The sequence below is a fragment of the Porites lutea genome, chromosome 5, assembly GCF_958299795.1.
Source record: "Porites lutea chromosome 5, jaPorLute2.1, whole genome shotgun sequence".
Lineage (NCBI taxonomy): Eukaryota > Metazoa > Cnidaria > Anthozoa > Scleractinia > Poritidae > Porites > Porites lutea.
The window spans coordinates 16,453,246-16,468,177 of NC_133205.1; the positions used below are offsets into that span (position 1 = coordinate 16,453,246).

At 38.0% G+C, this 14,932-nt stretch overlaps 1 protein-coding gene across 1 annotated transcript; it reads right to left on the minus strand.

Annotated features, from left to right (window-relative positions):
- Positions 1–1,110: 1,110 nt before the first annotated feature.
- On the minus strand, positions 1,111–2,128 carry LOC140937987 (histamine H2 receptor-like). The gene has a single exon (XM_073387541.1). It carries the CDS (start codon positions 2,126–2,128, stop codon positions 1,151–1,153), a length of 978 nt encoding a protein of 325 aa, XP_073243642.1. The 3' UTR covers positions 1,111–1,150.
- Positions 2,129–14,932: the final 12,804 nt, after the last annotated feature.

Genomic DNA, 14,932 nt, shown 5'->3' on the forward strand with positions numbered 1-14,932 from the left:
ATTTTTTACCAAGATCATGTAATTGATAAAATTTCCTAAGCTGTCTGCTTGTCTGCCTGTCTGTCCAGTTGAATAGTAGCACAGTTCCTGGCCCATGAAACAGTCAATTTTGCTTCACTAACTGATAGTTTCATTGTATTATTCTCAAAATTATTGAAACTTTGCTCTTGAATGCAGACACAACAAACACAAAACAGCTTTCCGGGTCCGAAAAGGTACTGTTCAAACTTTCGAGAAACAGGCCCCAGATCACACATGTCCTGTATTTCCCTTGACCTTGTTTTCATGACATCCCTATTATCTGTTTTTGCAACATCCCTCCTATCTGAGAGCCTGGCACAGGCTAACAGCTGTCCCGAAAACACAGAAAAAATGACACCACAGGTCAGAGACTGCCTCACAAGGCAATTTTCTAATTTCTAGTGACGAATAATTATTATTCCAGCTAAATAAGGCTGTTCCAATTTAGTTAATAAAATTAGCATCATCAAGGACATGTATATCATAGCATGTATAATAAGCTATGACAACCTGACTCTCTTCCATTCTGGGAGAGGTTTGACCTGCACTTGGTACATTTTTGTGGTCTGTAGTGAATTTAAAAAATCACAGAAACTTCAATGAAATTTGCTTAATGAAATCTCTCTTCTTACTTCTCTTTCACTTTCGTGAGACTGTCCCCCCCCGGGGGTACTTCCTTATAAGAGGGTTATAGGGAAGTGCTGCTGGATGGGGTCGCATTTTCAAAACTGGAGTGAAGTTATAATGGGGTAGCATTTTCAACAGAGTTACTAGAATGGGGTCGCACATTTTCGGATTTTTGGGATAAGAAAGTTCTTCATATTTACGGTTATCAAACGTACCAGAATGTGTAAATCTAAAAAATGGGTCAATTCATTTTAGGATGATCTATTTAAACGGATTGCCAAGGTAGATACATAAATAGAAAGTGACTAAGCTGGAATCGCGAAAATTACATTTGCCCAAAAGTGAAGGTCTATAATTGGCCAAAGAATAGACTAAAATGGGGTAAGGGCTCTGAGAGGCCAGCGGCACACACCTAGCAAAAATTAACCCAAGTACCACCACCCTCCCCCCCCCCTTCCGGGTTTACTGCGTGACATCAGTGACTTGAACGCTGGTGGTTGCGTTACACTTGTGATTCGCCGGAGGAAACGGAGGACAGGTTAGTCCGTCTGGTCGAAAATGAACTCGAAAACGACGTTGTCCTGCGATTGTACTTTTTTCTCAAACCAAAGAACTGGATTGATTTTGTTGCTCGTCTAAAGTCCCGTTTGAGAAAAGTGTACAATAGCGGGTTAAGAAGATTAGTACTGAACCTCAAAAATAACAAAATCACGTCAGCCCAGAAAGGAATCCCCGTTCGGTTTCCTAGATCTTCTTGTAGCGAGGCGAAGAAATAGTTAAACCATGACAGAACAAAGACGCAAATCATGGCGCCATAAATAAGAAGCGCTTTTCTTTCCTTCCTTGCGTTGCGCGCCATGCACTTTGAAGAAAGATGCGACACGTCCCGCTTTATTGCCTGGACGTGTTTTCGAAGCGTGTAGAAAATATGAAGATACGCCACCGCCATTACAACGAGTGGAAGTACTGCTAACAACCCAAGACAAATAAAGTCGTAGATGAGTTCGTCTCTACTTGGTTTCGGGGCGTCTGGGTCCAGAATTGATAGCTGAATAAGCGAGACAAAAAGCGATAACATCCACAACGCGAGTAAAATTGCCAAGCAGGTTTTCTTGTTCATCACAGAGGTGGTACGCATCACCGAAAGCACGATCGTGGAATATCTTTCCATAGTTATCAGCAACAGATGCAACACAGTCGATACCGATAGAAATCTCTGACCCAAGTCCATGGCAATGCAGATATTTACGCTCATATGAGTGCTACAGGCTATGATGAGTGGGATGGCGTACAATCCAGAGAACATATCAGACACGGCCAGACTTGCCAAACACAAATTAGTTACAGTCTTCAGGTAGTCCCGGGTGATGACGAGATAAATGACCAAGGCGTTAATAATGATTATAAAGAGGCCCAGTGTACTGAGGGTAACATAAATTGCTATCATAGAGGCGCTCAATTCGGATTGAAACATGTCCATTTGGTCGCTGGGCGAAGAATTGTTGTTTGTGCTGTTCCAAACCAATGATCGTTGTTGCTCCATGCCTTCTCAATCTCCTCTGTCTGGTCGAAAAAAAGCTATCAAACTGTGTACTTTAACGCACCTATGAAGAAAAACGTTTTAAGAGACAAACAAAAACTGGATTTACTTCACGGAAACCTTTGTCTGGATTCCAGGGCTAATTGCATGGTCTTTTATGTTGGGCGTTTGTAATTAAAATATTAACTTTTAAGTGGAAGTTAATTCGTCGCCATTATCTAATGGGCCAATCACGACTGCCTTCATGTTTGACTAGTTTAATGTATTAATGTACAGTTAATTTGTTGCTTATTGTTCTTTTGTCCATAAATAGAAGCAGCCGATATTTACGGGTGTCAATAGGCAGTCTATTGTGTACTACTGAGTAAAAAACGATAACAATGAACCAATAATCAGTACGTTGTTGTTAGTGTAGTTCAAATGTAACGAAAGGTTTTTTTTTTAATCTAATGAGCATAGACCGAAAAGTTTTTGCTCTTTTTTGTACATACCGTGTGGCACGAAATTTTTGCGGGTTCTAATTTTTGCGGTTTTTCCAGCGATCCACAAAAATAAGTTCCCTCAAATAAAAATTACTGCAAAGATTTTTCCCGCAAAAATTTACTCCAGAGTAAATATTCTCTAACTTAAATTCGACACACAAAAATACAGTACTAAGAAATCGTGTCTGTTCAATCACAACTTGTCTCTTTCTTTCAGGAACAAAACGGTGTACAACGAAATACTGCTCTATTGTTTGAATTTATATATTTCTATTGCACATATTTAATAAAAACGAAAATATTGTCAATGCTGGGTGCTGGGTACGTTTTGCAAATCGCAAAAATTAATTTCCAGCAAGAAAAACCAATCTGTCCTAATCGCAAAAATTGGTTCCTGCAAAACACAAAAAGTCGCCACCCACAAAAATAAATGCTTATACGCATTGGTCCTCCAGATTATCGTACGCCATATGAAATCCGACGAAGGACTTTTTTGAAAGTCTAACAAAGACCGAGGAACGAGATTTTCGGTTTTGGCCGCTCTTTTACTCGCGCCATTTTTCGCGTGGCATTTGACTCTTGTTCCTCGTTCTTTGCTCCTACAGTTTTGTTATACCACAGGCGGCCCAAACTCAGTATGTAATACGCGAGGTCTCATTGCGTAATCCTCAAAATGACCGTAAACATAACGGATTTATATGGGAATTCAGGTAATAGATTCAAGAAGATATACGGATTAAATTAACTGCAAAAACCGTGGACGAAGATCCTGCTAGTTGTAAACGTTGGATCTCTAGAGAAGAGATCAAATCAGCCAAAATATAAAGAACAAGAACGAGAAGTCCGAAGACTACAGCAACGCGATTTAAAACAACGTGTATTGTTTTTTATAACAATATTTCGGCTGGCCATACCAGCCTTCTTCAGGTTTACAGATGTTACTGAACTTATGTAGCAATCACAATATTATATAGATGGAGAATGTCGCAATAAAAGGGAGAGGCGGAAATGACGTACAACATAAAAACTGGAGAGGAAAAATACTAAGGATATGGATTACAATTATTCGTCACGGCGGTTTAGGCCATGAGGTTCAAGAGTCATGGCCTTATCTATCAAATGCGACTCCCTGGCCTTACGAACTGAGTCACGTGAAGAATGAATTTTCTCTAGTGGGATTAACTGCATGTCAGTATGAGAATGGTTAGAGTGAGGGACAAAGTGTTCAGAAACAGTAGTGGGTTTAGATTTAATGTTAGTTTTGTCGACTGCACGTCTGTGTTCGTTAAATCTGTCCTTGAGACGTCGCTTAGTTTCACCTATATATTGTAAAGAAGAAGATATACCCCCGAGGGTAAAGGAAATCGATTAAGTCACAACAGATCGGGAAAATCACGAAACAGTAAGCAAAAACAAACCAAGTGAATAAGGTAAAGTGTATTTTAGAATTGCTGCGAGTATTTATCTTCTTGAATCTATATACCTGAATTCCCTTACAAATTCTTTATGTTTACGGCCATTTTGAGGATTACCAAGATTACGCAATATGAGATCACAAAACCAGAACGTTTTCTCGACTTTTTCACAGCAATAAAACGCATTTGTTTGTTTCTACAGGCTGAAATGACTCGTTTCCCCATTCCCTTTCATGCTCAGCCCGAAGCTTAAGAAAAATTTCCCCTCTTGGGCGGAACCTCCCCGTATGGGCCATAAGAGAGATTACCCTTGGGGACCCTTAATTTCGTACTAAATTAGCTTTTCTTCTTCCTTACGAATACTACGCTTTTTAATGTTAATGAGGTGTCCCACCTTCTTTCGAGCTTTAGAATCTAGACTCCGAATTTCAAAATTCTTGAAAGCCCTTAAATTTCAGCCATATATATCTGAAAGCAAATATCATAAGCCAGTGAACGACAAATTTTTAAGTTCTTGGTATTTGCATTTGACGGCAGCAATTTCCAGCTTTGGCTGAAATGTTACGTCTCCAATACATGTACTAACATTTCAACTAAACCAGGTATTCGTAATAATGCATGCGCGGTAATGTTCATGAGGTTTCTGTGTTGCCTGTTGTTTCCGCCACGATAAAGGACATGGTTCTGCTTATATCGCCTAATTTATATTTTTACTGACCTGATAATATTCGGAAGATATTGAGATGTACGTACCTATGCCAACAAGACTACCGGCAAAAAAATAAATTCATTTGTGCCTTCTGGATCCCGTTTATGGCGCCCCGGCTTGATTAATTCTCTCGGTTAATTGCCTTATCTGTCGCCACAATGCCGCTTTTTTTGTTATTTTTAATTAAAAGCTGAAATTTTGACCTCATAATTTAGCTTCTCTGCGTTGTACACGTACATGTAAAGAAATCATAGCGGTGTAATAGAATTACGTCACAAAGACCTCTTTCGGTTTATTAATTATCATTGATTACAAAGGAAAGCGCAAAGAACTAATCAGAAAAAAATTGAAAAGGATAGAAGAAACAAAAACCTCTTTATACACCGCTTGGCTTTTCGAAGACGTTTCTTTTTCATTCAGACCCTATTAGCACCGTCTAGGGCAATTACTTGTTTTAATCCCGATTATCGTTTATTTGGCGTATTTCTTAGGACTATAGGGTAATCAAGGCTCAGACTGCTCATTGGTTTCTACGGCGTTGTTCTTGTCATGGGCACCTCTATGTTACCGACAGTTTCCTTGGTTGCGAAGGTACCAAACTTAATACTATCCCTATTACCCCTAAAACACGGAGACTTCCCTATTACAGCTATTATGGGTGGCCCTTTTGATATCAATACGGACAGTTCTTTTGGTCCCAAAGATATCAAGTTCTTACAATCCCTACCTCCACAATAAAAACACCTCTCTATTATGCGGGCAGGTCTCTTAGTCCCGAAGATGTCAAACTTCAAACAGTTCTTAGGTCTTAATAAAATGAGTGTAAGAGCGATCTGATTGCTCTCTCTCTCTGTTAAAGGTGGTTTGGCCGTATTTTCCAAGTCTTTTTGTCTCAGACCGTGCCATCATACAAACGCCGGAGCGCGTATAATCGTAAAAGAAATTCCCGACATACTATGTTAATAAGTTATAAAAGCTGTATTCCCACGCGAATGTAATATGATCTACCGAAAAGTACAGTGTGTAGCAACTGTGGTGTGCGTTATTCCTGACGTGTTTATTATATTATGTGGCTTTAAAACCTGTTCAATAAATCTTTTACTTGCCATGGTAGGGTCATTTTCATCTGAGTGAATACTCATAATAAACTCATTTGCACGTTCATTGTACTTTTTGTTCGATGCATTTTCAATCGTATGAGATTATTACGAAAAGAAAGAAAGAAATTGACCACCGCATTCTAAAATTCTCTTAAAGTTTTTCTCTTTTGTTTGTTTGTTTGTTTTTCACCACAAATTTCCGTGGAGTTGATTTCTTGGGGACTGCACTCAAGTTTAGAAAGAGAAAGAAAATTTCGTCGTCGCTTGTTTACATCCTCCATAAAACGTGAAATTAGGTATTTTCACGTCGTAGTCGTGCAGTAACGGCAAAGAAATGTACAAAAAAGCGTGATGCACGTGCAAACTTGATGTTTTGCTCAATAAACCTATCGCCTTTTTGACGTTCTCGTTGCCGTCACCGTCATCGTTGCTAAAACTCCCTAATGATGATGATGACGATAATGATGATGATGATGATGATGATGATAATGATGATGATGATGATGATGATAATGGGAATGGAAACAATCCGTGAAGTTATTAATGAAAGCAGAACAAAGGTGAAGGTGGTAATGATAATATAGATTGAGCTGGTTACTTCACAAAAGTAAAGGCCATTAGTACAGTAATGAAAACATCCTTCATTGAACTAGGAAAGAAGGAACTTCACTTCACAGCCGGCTCCTGACTTAATTTTTCGTGTAGCATGTAACGAAAAATGGCATCCTCCTTCCGGCCTTCAGAAGTGATTTCTTACCCCCGCCCCCCGCTCCCTTTTTTTATTGGAGAAAAGTTTTCAGATCTCCCTGAAACTCCTATGCCCAGTCCCCTCCTGTGGTATACATAATGAATGCAGCCTTATAAATACGAAATATATTGCTCGTTCATGATGGATTTGTTTGGTTTTGCTATTCGGGGTTGTACGAACAGTAACGATAGGTTAGTCCACTTTTCGTTAGCTTAAAGCTAAACTGAAATTTAAACAAGTAATGTTTTTGCAATGTAAACCTTACTTTGATACTATATACAGTTTCCTAGGCAGGTTGTGAGAGAATCAGACATAAATGTTTTGCGCATTGCATCAAAATTTTTAGAATTAAGTGACCCTCTGATATTAATTTTTGTCAGTAGTTTCGGCTTATAACCTTTAAATCAACTAAATATGAAAATCAGTAGCCATCGTCTTCCAGTCGGTTTCCCTCCTCAAAAACCAGCATGCCTAAATTTCAGTTCCGTCTGGAATTAAGTGTCTCCAGTTCGACTTGGGGACACTTAACTAGTAACATCCTTATCAGTTCTTCCTGAGCCTGTCAAATGTCTCTTTCATTAAATAACGTTAGTTTGGTTAGCATCCTGCATGCTATGATAGAGAATATGGCTTACCTTTATAACAATTGCGAAATTTCTTTCACTTTGTCGAATTAACAAATAATGATATGTCTACGGTTAGCGCTTGGTATTTCGACTTTTACCTTGATGAGTTTTGTGAAGTGTTGCTAAATATACTTCTCTTGATTAAATCCTTCCACCAAATCTCAAATTTAAAGAAAAATCTTAATGGCCACAGTGCGTCCTAGTATTGGTCTCTGTGTCTTTGAAGCGCCCGACTGTCTTAAATTCTGTTAAGCCTTTTTTTTAACAAAAACATACCACGAGATTCTTTAACGAGGTTAATAATTAAACAGATGCAATTCTCTTTGCTGGCCAGATGAAATAAATACCCATTTCAAAATGAATTTGTAATAAATGATTCACAAGTCATCAGTTTGTGTTTTTTCCGGACTCAGAAAGCTTAAATCAGTTTTAAAAAAGCGGCTAGAAAGTGCTTATATTTTTAAAAAGGATTTCGTTGACGTTTTATTAACCTAGTTTTCTTGGTCTTTGTGTCTTTGAAGCGCTGAGCTGTCTATAAATCCTTTTAAGCCTTTTTTTTTAACAAAAATATACCATGAAAATCTTTGATGAGTTTAATAATTAAACAGATGCAACTTTCTTTAGCTGGCCAGATGAAATAAATAGCCGTTTGAAAACGAATTTGTGATAAATAATTCACAAGTCATCAGTGTGTTTTTTCCGGACTTAATGCCTAAAAAAATTCCAAAAAAGCGGCTAGAAAGTGCTCTTATTCTTAAAGGGATTTCGTTGACTTTTTATTAGCCTAAAGTTGAATAGAAAAACCGAAAAAAAAAAACATGTTTTTTTTTTGTAATGAAAAGTGTACTTTTATATTCAAAATGTTAGGCGTTGGTAACTAATAAAATATAGAACAAAACAAAACCGCATTCTCAGCTGTTCAGTTCAATTTTGCCTATCTTGATATCTCAAGATTGTTTTCTGTCAACATTAAAAAATGAAATGAATTGAAATTAAAAAGATGTACTTGAAGTCATCCAATTAGAAACGTGTTGGGGCCGCTGATTTTTTAAGCTAAGCTCTAACTTAGACTTTGTTTTAATGACAGAGCCCAAAGTCTATGTAATTTTATTTTACTAAGTTATTTTGAACCGCTTGGTCTCCCAGCAGGTGGTACTATGAATCAGTCTTACACCATACATGTACGTCAAGTTTTTAAAAGTGAATGACCCACTAACACCATTAAGGCTATGTTCGCATAGCACTCGCGCGGACCAATTTTCGACCGTCTAATTTTTTTTACGGTAAACCAAGAGAGAATGAGGTTCATTCTCTCTTGGGTGAACGTGGTTCCGTGAACAGAACACCCAAACGTACGAATTTTCCTCCGGTCAAAGATTCGTCCTTTGCTGTCTGAACGTAGCCTTAAGCTTTGGGCTGGTCGATTTCAAGGAAATGCGAGGTTGGAGTTGTAGTGTGTCTCATATCTATGAGACACGATTGACGTTGCCGAGGTGGCCGTAAGAGGATGAACGGGTTTGTGAGTTCTGAACCTACATCGCACTTCGTTGAGTGTGGATTTGAACGAAGGACTGTTGGTGCTCTACAATGTTATCATATTTTATCGAAAAGGAATTCTTACTAGCTTTCGACATTTTCATGTCAGACAGTCAAATAAATTTTGAACCCTTAGCCTGGCCAACGTGTGAGCCCCTACCCAGCCCTCCCTTCCATAGACGTTTTGTTGGGGTGTTGATTGTTGTACTTGGTACCTTCGAATGCAAGGAAAAGTGATTAAGAATGTGGAAAACTCACTCAGTTGTTATTTAGCTTCCTCTTCTAACTGACTCACGCACAAACCATAAGCGGAAAATAAGTTATAACAAATTATATGCAAAACATAACATCAGTGATTGTGTAAGTCAATTATTCTGTTCAGACATTGCGCCTGGAACATGATATAGTCAGCTGTTTTGCTCTCAGTTATTCTTATTATAGATAAGTAAGTAAGTAATGAGTTGTTATTGTAAACAACGGTCTGTGGGTTAGATCCATATGGCTTTTCTTACCGTATTGCTTATGGCTTAACCCGTGTGCTATGACTGTTTCTCTGTTTACGTTGATTTAACACTTCTCTGTAAAATATAACTTGCTATCGACTGATATTAAGTTGAAGTAGGAAATGACTGTTAACGTCTCGATTCGTAGGTTTTTCGTTCTTTCTTTAAAACCTTTACTGTTTAAAATCAAACAATATGTCAATCCCTTTCCCCATCAAAAACAGTTCGTCGACAACATAGCAGTTCGTTGTTTTTAAAAGGAGAAATACACGAAAGGAATATCATTTCTGTTAAAACTTTATCATTAAGTGTGAGCCATATTTATATATATTTATAAATGTTTTTTTTTTACCACTGGCAGGTGACAGTATGTACGACGTTATTTTCTCGATCTAAGATAAGTTCAACATGATTTTCCTCGAAATAGTATTTAGATAACGGGGAGATTAGTCTCTTTTTTGGCCGTGCTATTGCGAGAGCGAAAATTTGGTGACACACAGTAAATGCAAATTCTGCCCCAAAACAAGAATATGAACGAGCTATATTCAAAAAAAACGAAATGTTAAAAGTCATTTCCAGGAATATGCCTGCATATTTTCTCCGCTTTTTACAATGTCGTAGAGATGCATGTACTTACCGTGTAAAAAAAACCCCGTGATTTGTGGTTGATGATGGCGCAACAAGGAAGAAGGATTTCTTTCTTCAGACGATACTTAAAGAATAAAATTGGCTGTCATTAAAGTATTTGTTTTGGATTTTCGCATATGCAAATTCAAATAAATACGCTTGTTTTCTTTTTTGAGTAACAAAGAATTCTAATAACGGGCTGTGTCTGCCAGGCAACGCTAGCAAACTGAGTTCGGGTAATTTCATTGTGTCATTTTGGTAGCATATTATTGAATCTTAAAGTAAAAGTAGCACCCATAGCAGTCTACAAAAATTTTAAAATATTTTTAAGGTAAAAAAAACGATAAATTGATGGACTTGTTTGTATTAAAACTGCGAACGGGCCTGGATTAGTAAATTGAACTTAGACGCTGTCAATTCAGAATTTATTAGCCTGTTCGAAGATCTTTGGTCATTACTCTGACAGATATTTTTACTTCTTTTTTATCTCGAAAAATATAAATGAGGCTTCGATTTCAAGGCTCTCACTAAGGCAAAAGGACGCTTTTATTAAATGAGGACAAATTCAATTGTTACCTTAATCATACTGCTTATTGTGCTTTTTTGATTCTGGCGAGAGAGTACTTTGCAAGATGTCATTTTTTCTGTAGCATAGGGGGAAATTAAAAAAGGGAATTCAATTTAGTTTGCGAAAGTTTTGTCGACATCATTTTATTTTGCAAACAAACTGATACCACTGAAGATTATATTTAGGGCATGTTTGAGTGACCGTATTCCGGAAGAAGAATAAAATGGAATAAACTCTAAAAATCAGTTGTTTTGGTTGTATTGCAATATTTACAAAACTGCTTGGAATAAAATATTTTGTGGTATATAAAGTTTAAATGGTTCAAAAATCACGGTAGAAGAAATTTATAACAAAACTTTTGCGTATTAATTCTTATTCCGGAATTCGGTCAATCGAATGACCCTTAGGTTGCCTAGATTCTGTGCTCGATATGTTTCATGTGAAATCTTTGACTGACGTTACTAATCACAAAACGAGATCAAAATGAAGCTTATCAGTGAAAAATTTATGTATTCATGAGGCAAAATTTAAGCTATCCTTGTTGGTGTTGATCATGTTTATGTATAGGTTTTTTGTAAAATCCAATTTTTTTTACCATGGTACAATTCAACCCTTCAATGGCGATTGCCAGCTGCCAGGTAGCGAAAAAAACGCATTTTTAAACAAACCTGCCTTTTTAGACTGGTTTACCGCCAGTTAGCTTGGAAATGGCTACAAATCTGATTTGCAACATTAGTGGCGTATTTTTTTTCCAATTGAATGTAATAAGTTTCATTTTTATCTTAATTGGCGCATGCGCGTAAGCCAAAATTTGGACTTGAAGGATTTTTTTGCAAACTAATTCCATCTTTCTTTCTTGCTTACTTTTTTATGTCTAGTTTTGTTGTTGCCCACTTTATCTTCATTCTTCCCTATGGAATTGTGACTGGCTAACTTAATATAATAATAACGGCTACAATTCGCTAACATTTGTCAGAAATTTTGTGTTTACAAGTGAGAGCCTCTCATTTTTCAGGGTATTGTCTCCAAGTTTCATATTTTCGTGCAAAACAATAGCTAGCATTTTTGCATGTTTCAAATGCATTGTTAGTTACTGCTGTTCACGTGAAAATGAAACTTGGAGACAATACCTTGAATAATGAGAGGCTTTCACTTGTAATGACGAAATTTCCGATAAAAAAAAAATTAACGAACTGTAGCCCTTTAGTTTTACTGTCTTACAACATCAATAATCTTGAAACTAAAAGCCGGTCATATAAATGGAAGGTTAATTTCAAGAATCTTAAATTTAAAAAAAAGAACATCTATCGAGCGGTTTAAAAATTATTCGCTAATTTTTTAAAGAAGACCAAAATGGTTACAAAACCGCTAACAAGAGCGCTTCGATACATACTAATCAAACCCCTCTTTCTAGCAATCGGCTGCAGCTATCTCCATCACCTTTCACACACGTTTTTAAAAGGATTGAAATTACTATGAGGTGCAATTGCATGTCAAAAGCGCTTCCTTTTTTACAGATAACGGCTAAACATCAAGGTTGTCCATTTTTCACTGTGTTGCTAATCAAAAAAACTTCATCTCAAAATATCTCGATAACGCTCGTACAGATTTCGCTTAAACTTCAGGAACATCGAGGCCGCTATTGGAGGAAAAAGCTCCCGTGAACGATTTTGGAAGAACTGTTCCCAGTGCCGAGATATACTGCTGCAAATAAAATAGGTAATGGCGTCATTTCGTTGCTACGACAACTCTGATGTCATTGCAACCCTGATCATAACAAATTTTCATCTTTATCTAATACAACTGTGGTGGTAATTTTTCCAAATCTTTGTTTTTGACGACGTAGTTTATGCTCAAACTTGGGAGCTATTGACCCTGAAAAACTGTATCGAGCCACCTTAATTCCAGCGTGGTAACAAACGTCGCACCTGCGTCGATCCTGTTTCACAAGTTGCACTTCATTAAAACGTGGGAATAAGCACGTGTCCCCGTGCTATTCACTCGATGCGCGTGCTATTCACTCGATGCTAGGACTTGCTAGCGAAATACCGAAATACAATGTTCGTTGGGCCTTTCTTTGGCATTTAATTGCTAAAAATAGAAAGAGAAGACTCGCATTACATACAGCTCTGAGAACTTTGTAGCAGGACAGTTATTGCTCTAATTCAATATGCTTGACCGTGCTCTTGTTAGCGAACAACAATGGAGCAGCGGTTTAGAGTCGACGCGTCGGTCTTGCCGCCGCTTCAAACGCAATGTTGGTTGGTTTACCCACGTATGGTCCACTTACAGCGAGAAACGATTTAAAGAGATAGAACGGTTTAGAGGATATTTAGATCTATATTTATATTTCTACTGGCTCGCATTCGTAACGCAGTTGAAAAAGTCACCATTACTGAAGAGCCTATCCTCCTGGACGCCCGATTAGGAATTTGTTTGTATCGACTTGCTCGTCATTCCCGGAAGCGAAATTGTCTTTGTACAGCGCATGCTCGTCAGGGGGGGAAATACCTTTTGGCAGATGAGGGAGTCGTAATTTTTGTGACGTTTGCGCAGTCCATCACCTTTTGATAAATTATTTTGTAATTGATTGTTAAGAACGGCGTTTGCTCAACGCCGAACCACTGTCGCATTACCCGACTTGGTAAGTCGAACTTGGAGTCGATGGATGCTGGAGTCGAACCAAATTAATAGGTTCGACGAATTAAGTTCGACTAAGATTCGACGTTTGCCCCATGCCTTAGAGTACTGGCTGCCTGGAATCACGTGACGATAGAGGCTATCGGAGCCAGGCAGCCAATTGGCATAGGCATTAACTAGAAATATATTACAGGTCAGAAAGATTCTGTAGCACAATTGCACGCGCATTAAAAAAAGTAATAATAAAAGAGAAAAAGAAGAACTATTTTAAAAAATATTAATTTAAGAAGAACACACAACAGCTTACTTTGGGTAAAGTTTCGAACACATTAATATATATGTGCGTGGCACTTCTTGTATATAGTTATCTTTTATTGGACTTTTATTGACTTGTGTGAAGAAAGCATCAGTCACAAATGCTAAAGAGTACCAACAACAATTTATTGTTCCCAAAGCAGAATATCATAGTTATTTACAAGTTGTTAAATTAATCAATGAACTAAAAAGGGTACTGACTACCTAAAATAACTAATAAGTTTAAAATGCCAAAAAGCCATATTCAGTAAGATAATTTAAATAAGTTTATAGTGCGGGGTACAATATGGCAGCATATCAATACTAGTCGTCTACTGTGAAATTTGCACATAAATTCTGTAATATTTTTTGCAATAGTTTTTGTGACAGATGGTGGGATTGCTCAAAATTTCAAAATAAGGTACCCAGTTTGAATAGCCAGTTAGAACGTATGTGTGAAAAGAATACTGTCCCTTCTCGCCACGTACTAAGTTATTCGTTCAAATATTGTGTCGATAACGTTATGTTGGCGGTACTTATACCTTGATGACATTTTTGTCGTTTAGAAATAACCGAGAGAACTGATTGCGAAAAAATGTCAGGATTCGTCCTCATAAAAGAAGTCGTAATTTACTGAAGCTTCAGGAGGAATCGCTTTAGATGACTCCACAAACCACACAGGACACACCGACAGAGGCTAACGATGGAATTCAGGTAAGAAAGTTGTATTGAAAATCATGCTTACTTTTCACTCTTAGGTTATTTTCGCACCATACCGGATGGCTTTTGCGCCGGCGCGACAACTATACCGGATAGGGTTTCTGTTCACACATGAGAACGGTGATTTTGGCGCGATCTCTGTAACGGAGCGAAACTGCCCCGCACCGATCTCTAGAGTAGAGTACCGCTTATCGTATAGGTGTTCATACTATAACGAAAAGCTTTTGCACCGGCACGTAAACCACACCGACACCGAATAGGGCTTTTGTTCACTCAAAAGAACGGTGATTTCGGCGCGGTTTCTGTGACGGAGCGAAGCTGCGCCGCGCTGAACTCTAAAGCGGCGAGTCATATGTCCGTAGTAAGGTAATCGTACTATATCGTGTCTGTCTTTGTAGCTTTTTGTGTCGGCACTAAAAGCTATCCGGTATAGTGTGAATATAGCCCTAAATGAGCCTGTTCCAAGTGTTCAGGTAGCAGTGCGCGGGCGACAAATCAAAAATAGTTAAAAACTGGCGAGACCGCCCTCTCCCCAGTCTCCCATTTTCTTTTCGCTCGCTCCATTTTTTTTATGCGCTAAACAATCTGAACGTCTGGCTGATTCGCTCCCTTAATGCAGCAGGGTTTATAGGAGTAGGGGTGACTTATAGTAAATTCCATGTGCGGGACGCTTCCCGAAGCCCTTACCCTTCTTCCTGACAAAGATGATGTTTTGGCAGAGCTTGAGAAAATGGCGGAAGATTTCACACGTAATGTGAAAGCAAAATACTGCCTTA